The following is a 26,542-nucleotide window of genomic DNA, read 5'->3' as shown; positions in this document are numbered from 1 at the left end:
GAGCCCAGATCTGCCTCCATGTCTCTGTCACAAGGGAGTCGCTCTTCCCCAAGTCTAGTCCAAGTGCCAGCCAAGGGGAAGGTCTTTAAGTCTAGTCCGAGTGCCAGCCAAGGGGAAGAAGGTCTTTAGGTCTGAGACCACTGCTTTTCTTCTTCCATTTGAAGGGAAAATGTATACCCAAGGCATATGCCATTTGCTTCATCGAAGAGCCCCAGACCAAGGTCATCTTCTCAACTGGTTTAACCCGAATGTCATAACTGGTGGTGACCCACCCCTCACCCACCATCTTTACCAGGAGCATTAGGAATTAATGTGAGCATGAGAATGATGAAACATCCTTGAGTCTGAGACACTGGGTGTAGCCTGAGGCTTCTCCTGGAACTGACCCCGCTCCTCATGAGGACTTTGACCCTGGTCCCCTCACAACCTAAGGTCCAGGCTGTTTTCCTTGAGCTGTCAAGCACAGTTAACATGAGACCAAAGTGCTGGGCTGCTCAGTGGTTCTAGTTGACTACCATGTAGACCCTCCTGCCTCTGATAATAAAGAGAGGGGTCTTGGGGCCTCCCATCCTGTTTATTTCTTGATAAACCCTAGACCCAGCATAACCAGAAGATTGTGGTGTTGGTTCATACCCTGCAGTCTGTATCCTGGCCCACATGCGAGACGGCTCTGGCTTGAGCCAGGAGCTGAGCTCTGGGCTCCTGTGGCAATGTGCGGCTCTTACTGTCTTCTCTCTCTCTCAAGTTACCCCCCAGATCCAGGGCCCAGCATTGCTGAGCCATGGAGAATCCTGTTTAAATCTGGATTCCTTTACTATGGGTTGAGTGCTTACTCTAGACCCAGTGCTGAGCTATTTTACATCATCACCTTGTTCAGTCTTCACAACAGCCCTATAAATCCCATTTTGCAGATAAGTATCCCCTAGAGAAAGGAATGGCTACCCACTCCAGTATTCTTGCCTGGAGAATCTCATGGACAGAGGAGCCTGGCAGGCTACAGGGGTCACATGAGTTGGATACGACTGAGTGACTAACAGTTTTTTTTTTTTATATTGAGGCACAGAGAGGTCAACTCACTTGCCCAGGGTCATCAGATTCCAACATGAATGCTGTTTACAGCTGTAATCCTCAGACTTCCCAGCTATGGACAAGGCCCTTTGCCTTGAATTACAAAATCAAAAAGACATTGACTTGACTTGATAGGATATTGAAAAAATCTTTTAACACCCCCTTTCAAGCTTCCTTCTGTTAACCGCAAAAGGCTTGAGCAAGAAAGAGAGCAAACACCCCTGTTTACACGGCTCCTCCCCTCCAGCATGAATACCATACCAAGACCCATTTGGAACAGAACAAGTCCTCGGGCCCAGAGAAACTCCCTTTCCCTCTGAACAGAGGGGGCATGCCGAGTTTTCCTGGCCCTCAGCTGACTATGACCAGGAAGTACCCAGCTGCAGGCTGTGGCCATTTCCCTCTGCTGCCAGGCAGATGGCTGACTCATGTCTGACTCTGAGGGGCAGAGCTCACTAGGACAGCTGTCTGCCCAACCAGTCTCCAAGTTCCTGGTGAACAGTTGGTGTTTCCTGGTGACCAGGCAACTGATATCTGGTCCCCCAGCCTCTGCCCATGTGTGGATAACTGTATGCCTAGCAATGTTCTCTTGATTCCATTCATTACCTCTGACCTCTGCTTGTCCTTTCAAGCCGAAGAGCCCCAGCAAGCCTCCTGCTCCCCCTAGTTCCTCTTTCTGCTCCTTTCCTTCTTTCATCCCACCCACCTTAGGGAGGTAGAAGAGGATAGTTCTGTGCGTTGGCCTTTCCTTGGTCCTCTGATAATGGTGCATCCATGACTTCTGTTCAACAAACTCATTGCCCAGAGGATGGTGCGGAATGCAGACTGTTCGTGACAGCAGCCACCCTGGGCCCAGCGCCAGCCTCAGAGCCGAGTCCGTCCAAAGAGTGGGAGCTCTGGCTCCTCACCTGCCCCAGGCCCAAACCATGCCAGCGTGGCACACATTCTCTCCTGGGAAGTGGCGGCAGGGCAGGGGTTCATAATAAAGTCACATTGCTGTGCATTCCACTCCCCTGGTCTCTTAGAGTTTCTCTGTGCTCATGTTCCAAGTGTCGTCGTTCTGAACTGCCTGCCAAGGGGGAGGAGGGCTCCGGGGGCAGAAGCTGGTGAAATGCCAGTTGATGTCAGTTCCCCCAAGAGCCCGTTTCAGCCAGGGTCTAGTTTTATGGCCCTTCTTCAAATCCTCTGAGATCTCTCCTCTCTGAACTCTCCCAAAGAGAAGAAATGACAGCCTATTTAAGTTACTCCTCTCCTACTAAGTATTTCTGTCAGTGACGAATATGCATGGAGATTGAAATTGACTTTTAAAGCTCTAGAAAAGTTAAAAATACTTTTGGGTAGTTATGAACATTAGGCATAACAAATGGCTCTGAGAAACCCTGGGTAATTTGGGTAATGAAATATGAAGTGATGGAGGTGGCATTTCAGGCTGGCCCTGGCTGGGGCACTCACCCTTTCGGTCTCGGGCGTACACCGTTATTAACATTTCTGGCTCCCGCTCATAGAAAATATCACACTCCGACCCCCTCGTTATTATAAACCAGGGCAATAACAAAAACAGCAGGGGAAAAAATGTTGGGAAGAACATATTAGTCTATCGAATCTAATTGCAAAATCATTTCATTAAAATGGGTCGGCGGCTCCATTGCAGAGGTCGGCCAGTTGTAGTCTAAGTATACTACAGAGAGCGATTCCCACTAACCACACATGCTCTCACCTTGATTAAAACGAAAACGCATTTAATCAGTGGCTGTCCCTGGCCGCGGCCCAGCCGTGCACATCTTCAGGCTCATTGTGTTGGCGAGCAAACTGTCCTCCCTCCTGTCTTTCTGGCTTTGATCACGCAGGGCTCCTCCATTTGCAAGGATCCCACTGTAGACACCCTCTCAAGGAAAAATACACGAAAAGCTTCTTTACGACTGTGGGGAACCCCTGTCAGGGAATAAGAGAGCGCTGTCATTCGGCAGGGTCTGCACGATGCGATTTACCCAAGACTCAGCACACTGATGTGTCTGGGAGAAAATGGCCCAGGTCAGAGTTATTCAGTGGGATGGCTGCTGGCAAGCCAAGGGCAAGAGATTTGCATAATACATTGGACCAGGAAGCCATCCAAATAACCGGGGATACCTGCATGAATTTTGCTTATACAAGCCTGGGATGAAATGGGGTGAAGGAGGTGGATGGGGAAGGAGCGGAGAGGGAAAGGAAATAGGTCCAAGCCTTGACCTTCTGTTTTAGGTAGATGATGTCCCTTCAGAATCAGAGACCACCCCCCTCCCCAGTCTCTCCCTAATCAGGCATTACCATGGGCAGAAAATTTGAGGAGTGAAAAATAAAGCAGTCAGTGGAGACATTTCCTTCCTCCTGTCTCCCCAAAGCCCGCTGGCAGAAAATGCCATTCAGTTCACCTCCACTTGACCGTATTACTATTCGCAGGACTGAGGTTAAGGTTTTGTCCAAAAGCAGATCTGCAGTAAGCATGGTATTAGTCACACAGACCCTGGCGGCAGTCTGCCTGGGTTTGTTTCTCTGCCACGTCCTGAATGACCTGCAGCCCTCGGTGTCCTCATCTGTAACATGGAGTCGTAATAGTCCCAGTGCGTGGGACGGATTTAATGGAGTCATCTGTTTGAAGTGCCCAGAATAGTGCCCGGCTCACGATTCATGCTCCATACGTGTCAGCTATTATCACTCGCTATGCTGATTGGGCTTCCCTGGTGGCTCAGAGGTTAAAGCGTCTGCCTCCAATGCAGGAGACCCAGGGTTCGATCCCTGGGTCGGGAAGATCCCCTGGAGAAGGAAATGGTAACCCACTCCAGTATTCTTTCCTGGAGAATCCCGTGGACAGGGGAGCCTGGCGGGCTACAGTCCACGGGGTCGCAGAGAGTCGGACACGACTGAGCGACTTCACTTCACATGCTGATGGTAATGGCCTCCGACATGTCACATGCTCCACCACGTCCTAGGGGAAAAAAGAAACAGAATCACAAACATCTGTAGAACTCTGGACCCTTTTGACCCTTTCCCAGAAGCTCTCCACCATCTTGATCTTCCTTGAATCTTCATGACAACCCGTGTGAGATAGGGGCAACTATATAATTCCCATTTTACAGGCAGAGAGATTGAGGTTTAAGTAGCGAAGTCTGGGCAAACCTGTGCCCTCTACTGCCCAAATCTCTGTACTGCAGGTGCCCCATTCTACTACTAATATACGTAAGTTGGCAAAGGCCCACCTCAGCTAACCAAACAAGTGACATTCACATTCCCTGAAGCACTGTGGACAGTTTATGTGCCAACACCCCATTTATGCACTGGACAAATGTGAGCCAAGCTCTTGTGCCTGTCATTGTGCTGATGATATGTTGAAGGTGAAAATAAGAGACTCAACCCCAATCAGCTGGCTCATGTCTGATAGGAGAATCAGAACTTCCCTTTTATCTCAGGCAAGATTTGTGGTCTTACAGAGGTTCGCCCAGGTGCCAGGGGATCATTTCTGATCATTAAAGCAGCTCCTAAGGGCATGTCTCAAGACAGTGCATCACTGGCCCTGTTACCATCGCTGTGCAACCTCAAGAAAAACTCAATTCCAAACCTTAATCTTAGCTCCAACTACTTTTAGCTTATTGTAAGTGGCTTTTGACTGTAGTTAAACAGAGCTTCCTTTCAAAGGCAGCAGGTACATTTAACCCTCACAAGAGTTGTGCTTGATTTCACAATGTTTTAAGTATGAATTCATTACCAGTATTTTTTTTTTAAAGAATTGTCAGGCAACCCTGAGCCAAATTCCCAAGCATTAGGGCAGCAGGCATCAATTCCCCAGTACCCCGACTCTCATGATTACTTCCCAATAATAAAATCGCGTGTCAGTGGTATTGATTGCCGTGTGCTGGGCCCCTTTATCGTTCAGTCCCTGCTTTGTCCCTGAAGACAGCTGAGTCTGTTACCTGCTTCCCTGACCTCATTCCCACCCTTGGTATAGCTTTCATCAAAACCCCTTCAAAATGTCTTCAGAATGTATTTAGAGGGTCCATAGATGGTGGGCATCATGGACTAAGACACCCCTAAATTGTACACCAAATTCCCGATGCGGAAAAAGGTCTGTGTGACCCACGGAAGCTTAAGAACTCATAGAGCTTGTGCTGTTAGACCTTAAAGTGTTGAATCACAAAGACCAAAGGGAAGCAAGCAGCCTGGAGGCTGAGGGGCGGGAGGCACGGCCGGGCGCCCATAACCTGAGGGCAGTGCTGCCTCTGGCTCTGGACAACCCACCCCCATCCATGTCCCCCGTCCCCACAGCCCTGCCCCAGCCCGGGCTGGTGATGCTGACGCCCCTCTTTGGCCCCCCAGGCTCGGAGGATTACCGCAGCAGGTTCAGCAGCGAGTGCTTCATGGACCTCGTGTGCCCAGACAGGTGCCGCTGTGAGGGCACCATCGTGGACTGCTCCAACCAGAAGCTGGCCCGCATCCCCAGCCACCTCCCCGAATACGTCACCGACCTGTGAGTGCTACGGGGGCAGGACCCCCGCACGTCCCCACACCCATCTCCCTGAGCCAGCCAGGGCAGGGGTGGGCTTCTAGAGGCGACCCCCTCAGCTCAGTCACCCGGGTGCTCCTTGCTGTCTGCTACTTTCCAGCTGAGTGCAGACCCTCACGCCTCCACTGGGGACTGTTTACTTGCAAATAAAGACCATTCATTCATTCTACAAAGATTCTCTGAACGCTCGCTGGGAGCCAGGCACTTCCAGGCCCACCCGTTTCTGCATGAATAAGGCAGATCACCCTTCCTGGCCCTTAGGACACTTACAACATAACCAGAAAGACGGATACAACCTGAAGTGAGAAAACAGCAAGAACCATCAGGTGTATCTGAGCCTCCAGCTATCTCTGCTAATAAAGAGGCGTTTACCCAGAAGTGAGAGAGCTCAAAATTCCAGCGTGGGATGACGAGGGTGCAGCGGTGGGGGCTGACACACCTGGGCCTGACTCCTGCCTTTTCCAGTTCTCCTGAGATTGCACAAGTTGCTTCTTAGGTCTGAGCGCCAGATCCTGAGCTGTAAAATGGAGGTGATGATACCTCCCTCCCACAGGGGTGAGAAAGATGAGGTGAGAGGAGGCGAGCACAGGCTTCATCTTGAATGTGCGCGTGGAGTAAGCCCTGTGTAAATGGTTGTTGTTGTTATTATGCTCTTTGACTTTACAAATCACAGTAGGGCCTTTCTTTGTCTCCTGCTCTCCCTGGGTTTGTATGAACATTCAGCGTGGAGTCCCTGAGCTGCCCTCAGCAGAGGGATGTGGTCTGGAAAGCGCTGAGTGGCTTGCAGAGTTGGAAGAATCTGGGGAGCCCTCCCAGGAAGTTTAAGTGGCCATTGATATCCCTACAAAATGGAGGCAAATCTCTGGCCCTTGATTGTTCAAGTGCTAAGTGTTCAGCAAGTTGCACAGGCCCTATCACAGGGGCTCCTCCACACAGAGGAGCCTGGCCTCCCTTCCCGCCCTTTGCACACCCCTCCTCTCACTGCTGGGCGCCCCGTGCTGAGGAGTCCATACAGACGGTTTCTGCAGTGCTATGGACCTGGGCTGAGTGAGGTCCGGGCATCAGCTCAGCTGAAGGCCTGGGAGGACAGGGGGCCGGTGGGGGAGGTGTCCCTTCCACAGCTCACTCACCCCCTCATTCGCTTGCTTTCCACACAGGCGACTAAACGACAATGAGATATCTGTTCTTGAGGCCACTGGCATCTTCAAGAAGTTGCCCAACCTGCGGAAAATGTAAGTCAGCCTCAAGACCTTGGTAGACTGGAGCAGAGCATCGGGGCAGCGGTGTCTTCATCTCCCTCTGCTCTGGCCCATCTCAGTTTCCCCTGTCACACCCAGGAAGCAGGACACTGAGACAGGGCCACGCAGAGCCAGAGCATGCGTTCTCCACAAGCCCTGAGCCTCAGCCCCTCTGCCCTCTGCTCATCCCTGCCCCCTACTCCGCACTCATCCTCTACGCCCAAGGGCTGGTGGGAGGCACTCTACTGAGCACCAGCAGTGAGATAAGGGGACCTAGGCTGCATGTGTTAGTCGCTGTCATGTCGGACTTTTTGCAACCCCATGGGCTGTAGTAATTTTTATGAGATGACAGTTGGAAGGTCTGCTTTTAGATAGACTCTAAAGGCCTCCATGTGGGTGTGACCCATTGGAGCAGAAACACCAGCTGCCTCACCTCCTCCATCTGTAATCACACTGGTACACAGCTGGACGCACTCCCCCCGCCTTCCCTTCCCCAGGTGCCCCAGTAGACGTGCCGGCATGGATAGGGACCCCTTCACCATCTAATTCCCTTCTCCTTGACCCCGCTCCCCACCTGCACCACATCCTCCACATCTCCCAGCCCGAGTTTGGGTCTGCCTCTGGAAGAAAAGAAATACGGTCATAGCCTCATTATTCACAGACCCTGTATTTGCTAACATTTATTTGTAATCTCAAAATCCATACTCAGGTGTTTTCATGGTCTTCCTAAACACAGAGCAGCAAAAAATTTGAGTCACCTACATGCATGCCCTCAGCTGAAACAGAACAAGGCCACGCTCTGAGTTCTTGTTTCAGCTCCCAGACTGTAAACAAGTGTCCAATCCACAATGTATTTCGTGCCACATTTTTTTGCATATTTGTGCTTTTGTAGGTGATTTCACTGTTTAAAATGGACCTAAAGCATAGTCCAGAAGGGCTGTGTGCTTTACGGAGAAAATACTTGTTACATAAGCTTTGTTCAGGCGAGACTTATAGTACTATTGGTTGTGAGTACAGTGTAAACAAATCAACAATATATATCCAACAAGATGTCTTTAAACAGAAACACGCATCAAGCAAGGTTATGTATTGATTGACTAACAAAAATATCATGACCAGGGGCTCACAGGGACCTAACCCTCAATTTCCCCTAGAAGCGATGGTTTAGCATTCACTAATTCATGTTGCCTAGTGACTTTGTAGAACTGAAGCACAATGAATAATGAGAACTAATTGTAACCCTTATTTTACGTTGCTCTCCACCCATCACATCAGTCCCCTTCAGGAAGAAGGAAAGAGCCTTTTCCTGCCCTGCGCAGCATCTGAGTCCCATCAGAGCTGGTCAGGCTCTGTCCCTCCCTCCCTGCCTGCAGTTGCACCACGTGGCTTCAGGACCGCCCTCTGACTGGGAGCAGTGGCGAGCTCAGGAGCTGAAGGGGCAGAGGAGGGAGGGCTCACGCGGGTCCTGGGGAGGACCGTGGCTGTCCGGGTGGTCAGGCCCGCCTCTAGCTTCAGGAACGCAGCACAGACATCACCCATCGCTTGCCAGGACATGTCCTTTCAAATTCAACCCCAAACTTCCTGCTCGTCTTGTGGCTAAGACTGCGTGCTCCCAATACTGGGGACCCAGGTTCGATCCCTGCTCGCAGAGCTAGATCCCACATACTGCAACAAAGAGTTTACGTACCACAAGACACGGCACAGCCTCAGTGTCCAAGCAGCAAAAGGGAGGGGTGGGGACTGTGGCTTCATGTGAGCCGAGCTCTCATCAGAGGAGACAGGTGGCACACAGCTCATCCTGGCATTTCCCATGCTGGGAGGAGGGTTGGGGCTGCCAAATATTCCCTTCCTGAGAACAGCCAGAAATCCAGGTGTAGGGGAAGAGCAGGCAGACCTGCATTTGTTCTGAGTTCAACTGCCCCTCCCCTGCTATGTCACTCCAGGAATACCCTTAGCCTTTCTGTACTTTAATGTATTTATTTGCATAATAGAAATAAATCCAGTTTCCTTGTAAGTTATGATGAGGATCAGAAGTGTAAGGCTGCTATGTATAAAATAGTTAACTAATGAGAACCTGCTGTATAGCACAAAGAACTCTTCTCAGTATTCTGTGGTGACCTAAATGCAAAAAAAGAGGGGATATATATATACGTTGAGCTGATTCACTTTGCTGTACAGCAGAAATGAACATAACGTTGTAAAGCAACTATACTTCAATAAAAACTAATTTTTAAAAAAGAAGTGTAAAAGATAAGGGGAAAGACATGTCCTCTGTCCATGGGACTGTGGTGAGAAGGTGCTGGGAGACAGAAAGAGGACATCTGGGTTGAGTGACCTGGAGCAGATGGTTAAAACAGGCGTTGCCAACTCGAGTACTTAAGACCCCCTGTGAAAAGGCGGTGGGTGCAAGGCAACAATGATAATAATGGCCGATCGCGGTTACCAATCACTGTACTCTGTGCCAAACTGTACTGATATTCATGCGTTTACCCCTCATGGGAGAAACACAACAGCTTTGAGATTGCTTCATTTCCCAAACGAGGAAGCTGAAACACAGAAAGAAACTTGTCCAAGTTTACAAATCAAGCCGGGAGCCAAGAATGGTGACAGTGCAGGTCAGCTGGGATTGCGAGCACTGTCTCAAGGCAGGAAATGCCCGTGTGCGCATGCGTGTGGGCCTAACTCCATGTACGCGAGCACTGTCTCAAGGCAGGAAACGCCGGTGTGTGCATGCCTGTGGGCCTAACTCCATGTACGCGAGCACTGTCTAAAGGCAGTAAACGCCCGTGTGTGCATGCGTGTGGGCCTAACTCCATGTACGCGAGCAGTCTCAAGGCAGTAAACGCCCGTGTGCGCATGCGTGTGGGCCTAAATCCATGTACGCGAGCACTGTCTCAAGGCAGTAAATGCCCGTGTGCGCATGCGTGTGGGCCTAAATCCATGCACGCGAGCACTGTCTCAAGGCAGTAAATGCCCGTGTGTGCATGCGTGTGGGCCTAAATCCATGCACGCGAGCACTGTCTCAAGGCAGTAAATGCCCGTGTGTGCATGCGTGTGGGCCTAAATCCATGCACGCGAGCCCTGTCTCAAGGCAGGAAACGCCCGTGTGCGCATGCGTGTGGGCCTAACTCCATGTACGCGAGCACTGTCTCAAGGCAGTAAATGCCCGTGTGCGCATGCGTGTGGGCCTAACTCCATGTACGCGAGCACTGTCTCAAGGCAGTAAATGCCCGTGTGTGCATGCGTGTGGGCCTAAATCCATGCACGCGAGCACTGTCTCAAGGCAGTAAACGCCCGTGTGCATGCGTGTGGGCCTAAATCCATGTACGCGTAAGTGCCAGCCAACCAAGCGAATGTCCCAGTTGGGCAGATCTGGCCCCAAAGACTGCCAGCTGCAACCGCTTATTTCATATAACTTGATGGTGACCCTTATTTTACTTTATTTATTTATTGCACTCACAACCAATAGCATAGAAGTCTTGCTGAACAAAGCTTATGTGACGGGTATTTTCTTTCCTTTTCTTTGGATCTTAGTTGTGGCGCATGGGGCCTTTTAGTTGAGGCCTGTAGGATCTTCTGGAGAAGATGATGTACCCCACTCCAGTACTCCTGCCTGGAAAATCCCGTGGACAGAGGAGCCTGGTGGGCTGCAGTCCATGGGGTCGTGAAGAGTTGGACACGACTGAGCAACTTCACTTTCACTTTTCACTTTCATGCATTGGAGAAGGAAATGGCAACCCACTCCAGTGTTCTTGCCTGGAGAATCCCAGGGACGGTGGAGCCTGGTGGGCTGCCTGCCATCTGTGGGGTCACATAGAGTCGGACACGACTGAAGCAACTTAGTAGTAGTAGTAATAGTAGGATTTTTAGTTGAGGCCTGAGAACTCCTAGTTGAAGCATATAGGATCTAGTTCCCTGATGAGGAATCAAACCCAGGCCCCTTGCATTAAGAGTGTGGAGTCTTAGCCACTGGATCACCAGGCAAGTCCTGATGGCAACTCTTTTTAAGTAAACAGACCTCATTTGCTGGGACCCATCACCACCCCTACTTGCTGGGACCCATCACCACCCCTACACCCCAATGAGGCGATTGGTCAGCTGGAATTCTGCCCAATCAGAGTGGCTGCAGCCAGCTGTGTCTGTGACTGAGTCTGCTTGGCTTCCCCAAGGTCTGTGGGACCAGTGCCCTCAGGTTACGGTCTGGACGGGAGCATCCTGACAGGGCACGAGGGCAAAGGAGCATCGACACAGAGCCAGGAATTTGGACTCTGCTGTGCCTTTCCAAACTATTCTGAACCTCCGTGTCCTTTCCTATCTTGTGGGGAAAATGAGATTTCATAAGGATCACTTGTGCTAAGGGATGCAAAGAAAAGCTGTGAGCTGTTCCCCACAAGGGTTATCAGGACTGTGGAAACTCAAAGAAGCTTTTCAAGTGACCTCCCCTTCCGAGCAGGGTCACAGCTTCTCTCAGGTGAATTTCAGGTCAGTTCTTACACTGAAGGGACATCTCAAGCAGAGACTGAAACCAGCACCCCTCTAGCCAAAATCAGTTCCCCATGGGTGGACTTGGTGGTGCTGATTGTGTTTTTAATAAGAAGTAATTGCTAGGCTTCCCAGGTGGTGCTGGTGGTAAAGATCATGCCTGACAGCGCAGGAGATGCTAGAGACATGGGTTCAATCCCTGGATTGGGAAGATCCCCTGGAGGAGGACGTGGCTACCCACTCCAGTATTCTTGCCTGGAGAATCACATGGACAGAGGAGCTTGGCAGGCTACTGTCCATAGGGTCGCAAAGAGTTGGACACAACTGAAGTGACTTAGCATATATGCACACCCTCTTTTAAAAATCAAGAGTTTCCACAGAAAAATAAATGTGGATTTCTAGCATCCTTTGGGAAACCAGAAGATCTGGCAAAACAGCCCATGTTCCCAAATGGCTCCAGTTGAGCTGAGTTGAGGAGCGGCTGCCCCCTTAGCTGGGGCACATGCTTTCTTGATCATTGCTGTCCCCACAGGGCTTGTTTCTAACTTTACATCACTTGCCTGGACCCTGGGACATTTGAGCTTGTAACCCCAGCTTGAAGTAGAATTTCCACATCAGGAGAAGGGAGACATCCCTAAGGAGGTGGACAGGACCTCACCAACCCAGCACAGTGCCAATGTACTGCTTAATCATGACCTGGCATACTCAGCTTCCAGAAAAGTCCATGTAGCACTCTCCCTACTGCTTTTCCACGGAGGACTGGCCTTTACAACAGGGTTGCAGATGCTTTCTGGAAAAGGGAATGGCAACCCACTCCAGTATTCTTGCCTGGAGAATTCCATAGACAGAGGAGACTGATGGGCTACAGTTCAAAGAGTCAGACACGGCTGAGCGACTAACATACTCCATGTTACCATGGTTTATGGGATGTCCCACAGACCTAAAGAGACAGGGTCCTAGAAGCCTGAGCTTTCCTTCCCAGATGCAGGCTTTCCAGAGTGAATCCCCCAGCCTGGAATGGCCTCAGTGTCTCTGGGGTTAAAAGTGCACCCAGCAGCTTGCAGAGGCAGTGCAGCCTAGCACTCGCTGTGTCCTGAACCCCCTGGCCTGGGGCAGGGATTTCTGGGGCTGGGTCCTTTCAGGTGTGAGACCCCCATCCTCGGTGCAGTCAAAGCCACAATGAAGCAGTCATCCTTCAGGTGGTCTGCAGAGATGAAATGGGGAGAGGCTTCCGCAGTGGCCCGAGTTTTGCATCTGGGGGTTTGCTGGGATCGGGGGCATCTTCAGGAAGATACTCCTCTGAGAATAAGATGATGATGATGTGTGTGTGTGTGTGTGTGTGTGTGTGTGTGTGTGAGACAGAATTGCTCAGTCGTGTCTGACTCTTTACGACCCCATGGACTGTAACCCGCCAGGCTCCTCTGTCCATGGTATTTCCCAGGCAAGAATGTTGTAGTGGGTAGCCATTTCCTTCTCCAGGGGACCTTCCTGACCCAGGGATCGAATCTCAGTCTCCCACCTTTGGGGTAGACTCTTTACTGTCTGGGCCACCAGGGAAGACGGAGCTCTTACAAAGCCCTGAGGCACTGGCTGACTGCGGCACTTGCCCTGCGTTGCTCTGTCTCTGTCCCTCAGCCCAAGCTGCCTGGATGGAGAGAGGGCAGCATCCAGGTCTTTTGGAAAATTCTATCCTCCTTTTTTGCCCTTATGTTTTCCTTTCTCCCAACCTGAGGAAATCCAATTCGTAAACCTTACAGTAGCGTGATATTAATTCTGCTCATTTAAAGAAACAAACGTCAGAAGCGGGAACCTCCCACTTGCTAGCTGCCCAAATTCATCTCCACTGCTCGCCCTGTCTGCTTCAGTTCCCCAAGAAACCTAACTCTCTCGAGCTGGAGGAGAAGCTCCAGCATTTGGATGAGTTATAGCTGCTGGGAGAGCCTTTCTCTATCCTCCCATGTCAAATTTGGGGGTGATTTGAAGTCTCCCCTGTGTGTGACTTTCACTTCCGTGTTCTTGTGGACCAAGACTGCCAGGATTTATAAGGAATCCAGCTGAGTTTCAGAAGAGTCAGGCAGGGAGCAAAAATCTAGTCTGAGAATCTCCCAGCTGGCTCAGATCTTGGGGGAGGGGTTAGAGGCGCACTGGAACCTGTTTTCTCAGCAGGATGGAAGAGGGGAAGTGAGGAAGGCCTTGACTGGGAGCACGGAGGAAGTAGATGCTGCCATGGTGGGAACTGTTTCCTCGACGCCTGCGCATGGCTGTGGGCACTGCCACCCCTGGCAAACCCAGGGCCTACGTGCGAAGGGGGCAAGCAGCCTGCACTGAGCCCCGGGGTGCCCAGGTGAAATTCAGTTGCCCTGAACCATCCCCATGGGACTTCCCAGGTGGTCCATGGTAAAGACCCCGCCTGCCAGTGCAGGAGACAAAAGAGATGCGGGTTCAACCCCTGGGTCGGGAAGATTCCCTGGAGGAGGCATGGCTACCCACTCCTGTATTCTTGTCTGAAGAATCCCATGGGCAGAGGAGCCTGGTGGGCCATGGTCCACAGTGTCGCAAAGAGTCGGACACAACAGAGCGACTTAGCTTGCACTCACACATCCCTATAGGGTGGGGGGCCGTGAGTCCGCCCCAGGCTCCGCGAGGAGGGCTCTTGAGAGGAGCAGTAGTACCAGGGACGCATGGAGTGCTGTCTACCCTTCGGTGCTCTGGGCCCGGGAGCAGTGCCCTCCCTGCCCTGGGCCTCAGTGCGTCCAGCAAGACAGTGGGCCAGCTGTCTCTCTCATGAGTCCTTGGTTCTAATAAGCTCAAGGCACTCAGCCAGTCAGCAACTCCACGTCCACCTACGAGGCTCCCGGTCATAGAATAAGGTCCCCCAGGCTGTTTGCTGAGGAGGCTGGATTCTTCATTGGGCTCCTTTAAACCCATCCCTTTCCATTCCAGGCAGCCAGCCAGGGCTGCTGTTCAGGCCTGAGCATTTGAGTGGTCTGTGGGGACCCCCTGCCCCTCACAGCACCTACAGCTCTATGGCACCTGCCTGCCACTCAGCTCTCCCATACAGCCTGCCATGTGGTGTTGGCCCTGGCAGGGAAGAGCCTGCTGTCTGAGCTCCAAAGTGGAATCAGAAGTGGTTTAATAGGACTGAGCCCGCTTAGGAAAACACGGCGTCCCAAACCCTGAATCCTTCAGAGCCCTGATAGAAGGGGTGGGCACCCACATCTCCAAAGGAATATCCAGTTAGGAAAAGCAGTTCACTGGAGGCTTTTCTATGTGCTTAAAAGCCTGGGCTTCAATCCCAGCGCTCTCAGCTGTGTGACTGTGGGCAAGGTACCTAACCTCTCTGAATCTCAGTCACCTCATCCATAAAACAAGACAATGATAAAAATAATATCCATCTGATGGCTGTTGTTTTGAGGATCTGATGTGATTCTGTTGGCCAAAGCCCTCGCATGGTGCCTAGTACATAATAAGTGCGCAAGAAGTAGTAACTAGAAAGGGTCCGTTTATATCGGGAATCTCACATGATGAAGAGCGGAAGGTTCTACAAATGCCTCACCCCCATAGAGAGTAGGCACGTTTGGAATTTTTCTCCTGCTCTCCTCTTGAGCATCACTACTTAGTGAGAGGATCTTTTAAAGACGGAAAATAAGTTTGAGAACCATTTTAAATCTGCCAGTCCGCAGGGCACAGAAAGGAGAATTGTACTGAAAGACTTCAAACACTACACAGTCTGTTCCACGAAGGTAACCTCCCCACCCACCCCATGTGGGTCTGGGCTCCCTGCTTCCTGGGGCACGGGTGCTGAAGACTGAAGGTCAGGAAGCCCAAGATGGAGCCTCCCCGAGGCAGTCCTCAGTCCTGGGGGCTCCCCACAGTCACCACGTGGCTGCAGAACTGGCGTCCCCGCCCTGAGTCCTGACCCGTCCTGTCCCTCCCTCCAGAAACTTGAGTAACAACAGAATCAAGGAGGTGAAAGAGGGCGCTTTTGATGGCGCGGCCAGCGTGCAGGAGCTGGTGCTGACGGGGAACCAGCTGGAGACTGCGCACGGGCGCGCGTTCCGCGGCCTCAGTGGCCTCAAGACCTTGTGAGTTCCTGGGGCCTGGGCCACAGCCGGAGGGAGGGGCTGGGGAGGCAGGGAGGGGCCTGGGCCACAGCCGGAGGGAGGGGCTGGGGAGGCAGGGAGGGGCCTGGGCCACAGCCGGAGGGAGGGGCTGGGGAGGCAGGGAGGGGCCTGGGCCACAGCCGGAGGGAGGGGCTGGGGAGGCAGGGAGGGGCCTGGGCCACAGCCGGAGGGAGGGGCTGGGGAGGCAGGGAGGGGCCTGGGCCACAGCCGGAGGGAGGGGCTGGGGGGGCAGGGAGGGGCCTGGGCCACGGCCGGAAGGAGGGGCTGGGGAGGCAGGGAGGGGCCTGGGCCACGGCCTGAAGGAGGGGCTGGGGAGGCAGTGGGGGCGGGGGCTGGGGAGGCAGTGGGGGCGGGGGCTGGGGAGGCAGTGGGGGCGGGGGCTGGGGAGGCAGTGGGGGCGGGGGCTGGGGAGGCAGGGAGGGGCCAGTGAGGGCTGGCCTGGGAGGGGCGGGTGGGGCCGGCCTGGGCAGCAGAATCCTTTGCTTCCTTTCGCCAGAGAGATGTCAGGCATTTCCCAGCCCTGAACGGGAAAGAACTTAGCACGCACCCCCAACACACACACACACTTGCCTCATATGCAGATTCATACCCGAAACAGGCACACATTTACACAAACATAGGCGTGACACACGTACATAAAATGACATAGAGACATACATGCAACACGCAGATAAACACATACACAAACAGGCATGTGTGTATCAGCACACAAACTGATGTCCAGAGCCACGTCTTGATTCTCCGCTCCTCCCCAAAATATCCACACATACACTAACCACCATACAATACGCATGTGTATACGTATACACACGTGACACCTGCTTCTACTATAAATAAAGCATCCGCAGCCAAGAATGTGCGCACACATTTACAGGTAGCCCCAGGTCCAGCCATGGCAGACCTCAGCATTGTGACAGGTCTGAGCATGGAGTTGGCAAAAAGAGCACCCCACACTCACACACACACCCGTGGGGCGGGAGAAAGGGGCACCCTACACTCACAGACACACACACACGGAAAGGATGGGAGGGAAGAGACGACACCTGTGCTTGCTCCCTGCACCCCTCTCCCTGCAGGATGCTAAGAAGTAACCTGATCAGCTGTGTGAGCAATGACACCTTTGCTGGCCTGAGCTCAGTGAGGCTGCTCTCTCTCTACGACAATCGGATCACCACCATCACCCCCGGAGCCTTCACCACGCTTGTCTCTCTGTCTACCATGTAAGTCCCATTGGACCCACCGCACACTCACTCTGGGTACCTCTCCTGCAGCCCTCTGCCCTCTCAGCGCCTGACTGTCTTTGACCCAAAGTCATCTCTCCATCTGTCAACTTAAACATGTATCAGGCTCCCTCCATGTGCCAGGCACCATTAAATGCTAAGGAGGCACAGACGTGGGCCCCGCTTCCTGGAGCTCAGAGCATAGCGAGCTGCCACAGAATAGAGGCCCACAGTGATATGAAAACCTAACATGGGCCTTGTCAAGGAACACTGGAGCTATGTTCTGGAAGGTGAGGGCGAATTAGCTTGTTCAAGAAAGTGGAAAGTGCATTCCTTCACTGGGAAGAGCATGTGCAAAGGCCCTGGGTTAAAGCAGGGCAGAGATCCAGGACGAGCAGTGCCTAACGTGGTCATACACAGCGGGCAAGGCTGGAGGGGGGGCCAGGTCCAGGCTGCAGGACAGCCGTGGGCCGTTCGGTTTCTAACCAGAGCATGTTAGGAATCCAGCAAAGGTTTTAAGCAGGCCAGTGGGGATTTTTTTAAGCAATGTCACTGACTGCTTAAATGTATATCAGAACCAGTTAGAGTCTAGCTCTCTGGACGAGTGTTCCTGCCCACAAAATTCACTGCATTGCTAAGGGAGGCTGCCTAGAATAATGGTGAAAACTTTGGACTCTAGAGCCAAATTTTCTGGCTTCAAATCCTAGCTGTACCTCGTGTTAGCTGTGTGACCTTGGAAAAGTTACTTCACCTCTCTGTGCTTTTGCTGTCACTTCTCATAATCCTCATGGAATTGTTTTGAGGACTGAATCTTTGCAAAGTGCACAGCAGGGGCCTGAGATAGGGAAAGTGCTCAGCGTGTGTCAGCTTTTATGGCTGTCCATCATATTTCCGTGTGGCTCTGTTACCTTTAGTTGCTCGCTTTTTTATCCCTCTCTTCTTTTCTCCAAAGACCCTTTGGTAGACAGAAGCGAAAGCTATTTCTGCATCTCCTGTAGCTGCTGCCCATGTTCATGATCCCAGACACTGACCTCGCTGGGAATAAAAGCCAAAGTTCCAGAATGTGCTAAAGGCCCCACTCCATCGAGTCCCTCAGCCCCATCAGCCTTCCTGTTATGTGCATGCCCCAGGCCACTCCCCCCTGAGAACTCTGCACGGCTGCACCCACTGCCTGCAAAGCCCTTCTCCCGCTCCCTCCCCTCCTCCCTTCGTTGGCTCCAGTGTCAGTTGCCTCGGCCCGTTCCACCTCTGCCGTCACCCCCAGTTCTTCCAGCCCGGCTTTTCTAGTTGTTTTCCATAGCACTGACCATTCCCTAACATACTACACTTTTTGCTGTTGGGCTTCCCTGGCGGCTCTGAGGGTAAAGAATCTACCTGCAATGCAGGAGACACGGGTTCAATCCCTGGATCGGGAAGATCCCTTGGAAAAGGTAATGGCTACCCACTCCAGTATTCTTAATTAGAAAGTATCTGCCTCCCATCAGCTGGAATATAAGTTCCAGAAGGAAGAAGAACAGGGATACATGACTGTTTTGTTCACTGCTCTATCCCCACTGCGTACATCTGAGCCTGGCACTCAGTGAAAGAAAGTGAAAATGAAGTCGCTCAGTCGTGTCCAACTCTTTGCAACCCCGTGAACTGGGGCCTACCAGGCTCCTCCGTCTATGGAATTTTCCCTGCAAGAGTACAGGAGTGGGTTGCCATTGCCTTCTCCAGGGGATCTTCCTGACCCAGGGATTGAACCCAGGTCTCCGGCATCATAGGCAGATGCTTTACCATCTGAGCCACCAGGGAAGTCCCACCTTTATATAATTGCTGAACAAGTGGATGAGTTGAATGAATGAGTGACATCAGCATGGAGGACAATGGGTAAGGAACTAGCAGTGTGGGTGGGTCTGTTTATCTCAGCCCACTTCTTACCTCTCCTGGATGCCTCCACCCTGGGAATCCAAAACCCAGAGGGCTAGAACCACAGAGCATGTAGGGAACAGACTCCATCAGGAGGAGGAACTTAGCCGCCTTCTCACAGTTGCTGACTCTCAGAGCCGGAGTCGACCCCAGGAAGGACTCCCAAGCCCTCAACTGCCATGTCAAACCACAGCCCCTCGTGGGCTCTCTGGCCCTGTTCTTCAACCTTCCTACGCTCTGTGTCCCTCATTTGTGAAGTGGGAATCATGTCACATCCTTCCTAGGGTTGCTATGACAAGTCTGAATAAGAGAATGGGTTTATAAAACACTCGGCCCCATTCCAGCCCTCTGGGAAACTCCCATATCTGTCCATCATCGCATCTGACGGATATGTGTCCAGTGCCCGTGCTGATGCCCTGCTGGTTCCCGAGGCTCAGAGCAGGAGGACAGGCCTGGTCCCTCCTCACAGCGAGTCTGAGGAGGGAGGCGTTAGCAGCTCCGACGTGTGATGTGGAGGAACTGCGGGCGACTAAAGCGAGAACAGAACAGGGCTGCTGCTGTTGCTACTGCCAAGTCGCTTCAGTCGTGTCTGACTCTGTGCAACCCCATGGACTGTAGCCCATTAGGCTCCTCTGTCCATGGGATTTCCCAGGCAAGAGTTCTGGAGTGGGTTGCCATGCTCTCCTTCAGGGGATCTTCCAAACCCAGGGATCAAACCCACGTCTCCTGCGTTGTAGATGGATTCTTTATCACTCCCACCTCCTGGGAAGCCCAGGGCTTCTTTGGGGAGGGGTCATTTAAGCTGAGGGGCCAGCCAGGCACACGGTAAAGAACTTCATTCCAGACTGGAGGAGCAGCTTTGAGTGAAGGCTCTGAGTGTGAGAAATTGAGTCGGCTCACACAGGTAGAGCCCATTGAACAAGGGAGGGCATGGCAGGGATGGGGTCCTGTCTGTCGGCAGAGGTCTAACATAAGATCCTTGCAAAGACCGCCCCTGGGATGTAGAAGAGGGTCTGGCTTCCTTTTCCAGACTTTCTTCCTCTTTCCTCATTCCCTTGCACTGGAAGCAGACCTTTCTGGAGAGCCAGGTTCTAGGCTTGCAGACCTGGATCCCAGGACCAACCCCCCTGGGACCAGGAGAGATGCTGAGCACTCAGAGGGGGCCCTTTTCTCCTCCCAGAAACCTGCTATCCAACCCCTTCAACTGCAACTGCCACCTGGCCTGGCTTGGGAAGTGGCTGAGGAAGAGACGGATAGTCAGCGGGAACCCCCGGTGCCAGAAGCCCTTCTTCCTCAAAGAGATTCCCATCCAGGACGTGGCCATCCAGGACTTCACCTGTGACGGTGAGGATGCTTGGGGGCAGGGCCGGGCCAGGCAAGGAAGTGAGGAGAAACGGGAGGCGCGGGCAGGGGTAACTGCAGGTCAGGACCCCTTAAACCTGAGTCTCCTCTGCCCTCGGCGGGCAGCTGGAGCTCCGAAGGACTCTGCAGGCCTGCTTGCTGGCCCACACAGCTCCATCATGCAAATTAAAAACAGTTCCTCTTAAGGAAGACCTTAAGGCTTCCATCAGTTAGAAATCTGTTGTAAGATACTGCTTTTGTTAAAGCAAGATACTTTGTGGCCATCTCTGAAGACACTCTTGAACCACGTATCCTAATCTGCTGTATCCACAGCGAGTTTGGTGCCCGTTGGGTGATGGGGCACCTTTGAGCAGTACGCCACCTACACAGCTGAACATGGGAGCCCTGGCTTGCGATTTTCCTGCCTGTATCATCATGAGGCTCAGAGCAGGTGCTCATGAGAAACAGACTTCCAGATGAGCTTCTGGGAAATTCCTGTCTTGGGCTAGGCAGTACACACCTGCAGATCCAAGGCTTTGAGCGTTAGGATTAGACACATGTTTCTTTGCATAAATTCAGGCCAGCACGGTTTTTACTGGGTCAACTTTAGGTAACTAGAGATGGACAACCTGGTTTGTAAATTAACAGAAGTTCAGGTATAACGGGGGCTGGGGACACAGTCACCACCCCAGGGGGATTGTGTAGTGGAAGATGTGGAGAACAGGAGGACACAGGCCCACCCCACCAGGACCACCCCTTCGGTCAGCTTGGCTTACTCCTTTGGTCACCCTACCAGGGGTCTGACCCGCGCCCCTGCAGTAGAAATACGGAGTCCTAACCACGGGCCTGCCAGGGAAGTCCCCATTTGGTTTACTCCTGAACTGGTTAACAGTGACCGCTTCCCTTTCTAGTATCTGGTTAATCGAGTTTTTAGCATCTTTGTTTTATGATAAACATGGGGGAAGATAGACAGCCCTATTTCCCGACCCAGGTGCCTCTCCTTTCCCTTCAGCCACGGAGGAGACCAGCAAGCTCCTTATCCCGTTCTGGCTCAAAGCTGAAGGATCCCCTGTCATATTAGCAGCTGGGTCAGGGAGCGGGCTGAGCTCACCCGGGCAGGCGGGGCCCTCTCCTGCCTCGCTCACTGCCGGCTCTCCGCAGGCAACGATGAGAGCAGCTGCCAGCTGGGTCCGCGCTGCCCCGAGCAGTGCACCTGTGTGGAGACGGTGGTGCGCTGCAGCAACCGGGGGCTCCGTGCCCTTCCCAAAGGCATCCCCAAGGACGTGACGGAGCTGTGAGTACCCTGCCACCACGACGACCTGGAGATGCCTTCCCCGAAGGCATCCCCGCAAAGCGGGAGCCTTGGCCAGGGTCAGGCGGCGTCCTGCACGTGGCACAGGAAGCTCTCCCGCCCAAACCTCTGCCTGGCGGTGACGACCCTCTAGAATACAAGTGGGAGGGCTATTGTCTCGTGGTCTCTGACACCCCCAGGCCCCTGCTCTGCACTCTGTAGTTGTTGTTGAGTCACTAAGTCGTGTCCGACTCTTCTCAGCCCTATGGACTGCAGCACGCCAGGCCTCCATCCCTCGGAGTTTGCCCAAGTTCATGTCCACGGAATCGGTGATGGCTTCCAACCATCTCATCGTCTATCGTCCCCTTCTCCTCCTGCCTTCTATCTTTTCCAGCATCAGGGTCTTTTCCAGTGAGTCAGCTCTTCACATCTTCACGATGGCCAAAGTATTGGAGCTTTAGCTTCATCATCAGGCCTTCCAGTGAATATTCAAGGTTGATTTCCTTTAGGATTAACTAGTTTGATCTCCTTGTTGTCCAAGGGACTCTCACGAGCTTCTCTGGCACCACAGTTTGAAAGCATCAGTTCTTCGGTGCTCATTCTTCTTTTTGGTCACAACCCCCCACAATTTCTCAGTCTGACCCCAGAAATAGCACGTAATGGTCAAAACACAGCCCAGCAGGCATTACGGCTTAGCAAGCATGTCTTCGAATGTGGTCCTATTTTAACTTAAAACCACCCATTTTACAGAGGAAATCTTAGTTCTGAGTTCCGCTCAGTCTCCACCCAGGAGCCTTCTTACTCTACACCCCACCTCTTGACACTAAGTCTCTGGGGGTTGCTCCTTCGTCAGAAGCTCCCAGTTAAATGAAAGCGAGACCGTTCCCCTCATGAAGGGTTTTACTATTGTGGGAAAAAGGCTTCTGTCTGCCCCCCGGGAAGCTGAGAGGGTCTCACAGGCAGGAAGGCCTCGCGGGCATGGCCACGTCGCAGCGCGGGCACGGCCGGGCGGGCAGCCCCTGCGGGATGGACACGGCAGCCTCGTTCTGTCTCCCATCCCTTCGTCATTGCCTCCATGCATGTTTGCTGGGTACCTCGTGTGTCAGGTACTCTGCTCACACCAAGGAGGTGATGGTGCACGAAACAGGTGCGACCCCTACCCGCGTGGCTCCTGGTTTCATGGGGAAGGTTGGCATTTGCTCAGTCATCTCAGACACACATGTGACGTGACAACCATGAAAAGTGCTACAAAGAAGAGGAACCAGATTCTTATGACATCCAAAAGTAGGGAGATTTGACTTGGATGTGAAGATTGGAGAAAGCTGCTCTGGGGGTGGGAGGTAAGGATAGGGGCTGGAGCTGGACTCTAAAGGGGAAGGGGCCGATAAAGAGAAGGGGGGCTGCCCGAGCTGAGGCCATCGTGGCGGGTAGGCAGAGCTGGAGAGGGCTGGTGGAAGCCCAGTGGGCCCTCTGGGGCCACTGTACCACCCACAGGTCAGGCTGGCTGTCCCTGCCCGGGGCCCCAGGTACACCCGGTCCTGAGGCTGAGCTTAGCAAATGCCCTTGGGGGGATGTTTCTCTGCTGGGTTCTGCCAGCGCCTCCCGGGGTGGAGCCTGAGTGTGCACTGCTCTAGAGTAGCTGAGCGGTTCCTGTGTGTGTTGTGGCTCCTGGCATGTCCTGAGACTCAGTGAGACTGTCCCTGCGCTGCCAGCCCAATGGAGGAAGGTTGGGATAGTCACAGAAAGCCTGTGTCAGTCCTGGGTTTGGGCAGGAGATGTGCCTGTGGAGATGTGTGTGTGCGCGTGTTCAGTCGCTCAGTTGTGTCCGACTCTTTGACCGTAGCCCGCCAGGCTCCTCTGTCCACAGGACTTTCCATGCCAGAATACTGCAGTGGGCTGCCATTTTCGACTCCAGGGGATCTTCCCAACCCAGGGATCAAATCTGCGTCTCTTGCATCTCCTGCATCGGCCAGCTGGTTCTTTACCGTTGTGCCACCTGGGAAGCACCCTTGGAGATGCACATGAGCAATGGGGAGAGCTCCATGCTTTCCTGGCTGGGCTACTTGGGGGGTGGGGGCTGCAGAAAATGAGCCAGGTTTACGCCTCCTCCCTGAGCCAATTAAGTGCCAAGTAGCACATGTCAAAGAGAAGAAAATGCCATGAAAACAGGCCCTCAAATGTTTTTCCCCAAAAGCTCATGAAACAGAGATTGAAATAACAAACATAATTGGTCGTAATTATAAACTTGAGAGCTTTGGGAGGAGACCTGATTTCCTGCTTTGGAAATGACGGCACTGCTCTCTGCCAGACGTGGGATCCAAAGCTCGCCAATGAGGGCAGACCTCACCTCTGTCACCAGCCATCTCCTGGAGGGGAAGGAGAGTGTCTAGGGAGGAGTGGGGAGGGGAGGCAGGGGAACAGCCTCCAGAGAAAGGGAAAGCTGACAGGCCCAGAACACCGGGGCTCGGAGGGCTCTTGTCAGGGACATTGGCTGAGTCCAGAGTCAGTGTTTCCAAGGTTGGCTTTTCAGCTCCCTCGGCATCTTTAGTTATATTGGGCAGAGCTGCCAACTTACAAAACAAAATTAAGCTTAATTCACTGAGAAGGAGAAAAAAACAAGTTATACAGTGTTTCTCCAAAGGTCACAGTGTAGGAGTCTGCACCCAGCACAAGAGAGCAGGGCAGGCACCCCATGGCCCTGCTCTCTGTGGGTCTCCTCTGTCCTCTCCTCTTGGGTGAGTCGGGCTAAACAGAGGCCTCTCTGCCCCACCCGCACCTGTTCATTCAGTGCCCCCACGTTGTCGTTGAAATAGGCCGTTTGCAACAGTGTGAATGGAGGTGAAGGGTGTTATGCTTAGTGAAGGAAGTCAGAGAAAAACAATAGCGTATGAGCTCACTTGTATGTAGAATCTAAAAATCAAAACGAATGTATACGTATGTAACAGAACAGAAGCAGACTCACACATACAGAGAACAGACTGGTGGTCACCGCTGGGGAGAGAAAAGCAGGGAAGGGGCCAGGTGGGGAAAGGGGCTTCAGAGGCACAAGGTACTATGTGCAAAATAAGGAAGTTACGAGCATATACTGTACAGCACAGGGAATATAGCCGACAGTTTATCATAACTTTAAATGAAGTGTAAGCTATGGCATCACTGACTCATCGGACATGAGTTTGAGTAAACTCCAGGAGTTGGTGATGGACCGGGAGGCCTGGCGTGCTGCAGTCCATGGGGTAGCAAAGAGTCAGACACGACTGAGTGACTGAACTGAACTGAAGCTATAATGTTGAATCACTGTGTTGTACACCTGAAACTAATACACTATTGTACATCAGTTCAGATCAGTCACTCAGTCGTGTCCGACTCTTTGCGACCCTATGAATCACAGCACGCCAGGCCTCCCTGTCCATCACCAACTTCCAAGTTCACCCAGACTCAGGTCCATCAAGTCAGTGATGCCATCCAGCCATCTCATCCTCTGTCGTCCCCTTCTCCTCCTGCCCCCAATCCCTCCCAACATCAGAGTCTTTTCCAATGAGTCAACTCTTTACATGAGGTGCCAAAGTACTGGAGTTTCAGCTTTAGCATCATTCCTTCCAAAGAACACCCAGGACTGATCTCCTTTAGAGTGGACTGATTGGATCTCCTTGCAGTCCAAGGGACTCTCAAGAGTCTTCTCCAACGCCACAGTTCAAAAGCGTCAATTCTTCGGCGCTCAGCTTTCTTCACAGTCCAACTCTCACATCCATACATGACTACTGGAAAAACCATAGCCTTGACTAGACGGACCTTTGTTGGCAAAGTAATGTCTCTGCTTTTGAATATGCTATCTAGGTTGGTCATAACTTTCCTTCCAAGGAGTAAGCGTCTTTTAATTTCATGGCTGCAGTCACCATCTGCAGTGATTTTGGAGCCCCAAAAAATAAAGTCTGACATTGTTTCCACTGTTTCCCCATCTATTTCCCATGAAGTGATGGGACCAGATCCCATGATCTCAGTTTTCTGAATGTTGAGCTTTAAGCCAACTTTTTCACTCTCCTCTTTCACTTTCATCAAGAGACTTTTTAGTTCCTCTTCACTTTCTGCCACAAGGGTGGTGTCATCTGCATATCTGAGGTTATTGGTATTTCTCCTGGCAATCTTGATTCCAGCTTGTGCTTCTTCCAGCCCAGTGTTTCTCATGATGTACTCTGTATATAAGTTAAATAAGCAGGGTGACAATATTGCAGCCTTGACGTACTCCTTTCCCTATTTGGAACCAGTCTGTTGTTCCATGTCCAGTTCTAACTGTTGCTTCCTGACCTGCATATAAGTTTCTCAAGAGGCAGGTCAGGTGGTCTGGTAGTCCCATCTCTTGAAGAATTGTCCACAGTTTATTGTGATCCACACAGTGAAAGGCTTTGGCATAGTCAATAAAGCAGAAATAGATGTTTTTCTGGAACTCTCTTGCTTTTTCCATGATCCAGCAGATGTTGGCAATATGATCTCTGGTTCCTCTGCCTTTTCTAAAACCAGCTTGATCATCTGGAAGTTCACGGTTCATGTATTGCTAAAGCCTGGCTTAGAGAATTTTGAGCATTACTTTACTAGCGTGTGAGATGAGTGCAGTTGTGCAGTAGTTTGAGCATTCTTTGGCATTGCCTTTCTTTGGGATTGGAATGAAAACTGACCTTTTCCAGTCCTGTGGCCACTGCTTTTCTGTCCATGGGATTTCCCAGGCAAGAATACTGGAGTGGGTTGCCTTTTCCTCCTCCAGGGGATCTTCCCAACCCAGGGATCAAATCCACCTCTCCTGCCTTGGCAGGCAGATTCTTCACCGCCATCAAGACCCCTTTCCATTTTGTAGAAGCCTCCGGGACTCTAAGAACCAGTGTTTCTATGTGGGTTTTATCTATTGATATGTACCATATTGGAAACTACAACTGAGTAGTTGTAGTTTAAATTATATTTTAAAATATTTATTTTAATTTCATTTAAAAATGACAACAATATACCATCACATGTTTCTATAAAAAGCATACTTTTGTGAAAACAAACTAAAAGAAATTTCATTGTGAGGAATGACATTATGTTTTATAAATGTCATAGAAGAAACTGGATTATTATATCTGCTTCAGCATTCACTCTGTTGTGATATGTTCTGGGTGAACTATAAGAAGAAAATCTGACTTCACACAGATGTGTAGTTAGAAAAAGAATTTTGGTAGCTTTCTCAAATAATTGTGAACATTCTTCTCTGATAATATATCAAAACAGCATAGTAGTCATTTGTTTTTTCTTTTGAATTTCATTGAAGCATAGTTGATTACAGTGTTGTGTTAATTTCTGTTGCTGCT

At 51.8% G+C, this 26,542-nt stretch overlaps 1 protein-coding gene and 1 non-coding gene across 5 annotated transcripts in view; both read left to right on the top strand.

Moving 5' to 3' along the window:
* Positions 1-26,542, top strand: part of SLIT3 (slit guidance ligand 3) — a 723,070-nt gene that overhangs the window by 611,042 nt on the left and 85,486 nt on the right. For all 4 annotated transcript variants that reach the window (XM_070774480.1, XM_070774479.1, XM_070774482.1 and 1 more), the window contains 6 exons: positions 5,416-5,566; positions 6,760-6,834; positions 15,264-15,407; positions 16,523-16,666; positions 19,755-19,918; positions 21,077-21,209. In XM_070774480.1, the coding sequence (XP_070630581.1) occupies positions 5,416-5,566; positions 6,760-6,834; positions 15,264-15,407; positions 16,523-16,666; positions 19,755-19,918; positions 21,077-21,209 (811 nt within the window). The remainder of the gene's footprint in view (positions 1-5,415; positions 5,567-6,759; positions 6,835-15,263; positions 15,408-16,522; positions 16,667-19,754; positions 19,919-21,076; positions 21,210-26,542) is intronic.
* Positions 3,780-3,852, top strand: TRNAW-CCA (transfer RNA tryptophan (anticodon CCA)). The gene has a single exon. It is a non-coding gene; the product is annotated as a tRNA-Trp (tRNA).

This window comes from Bos indicus, chromosome 20 (genome assembly GCF_029378745.1).
Source record: "Bos indicus isolate NIAB-ARS_2022 breed Sahiwal x Tharparkar chromosome 20, NIAB-ARS_B.indTharparkar_mat_pri_1.0, whole genome shotgun sequence".
Taxonomy (NCBI): Eukaryota; Metazoa; Chordata; class Mammalia; order Artiodactyla; family Bovidae; genus Bos; species Bos indicus.
Note: the sequence above shows the minus strand (reverse complement) of the source record. Positions and strands in the feature narration are given on the sequence as shown.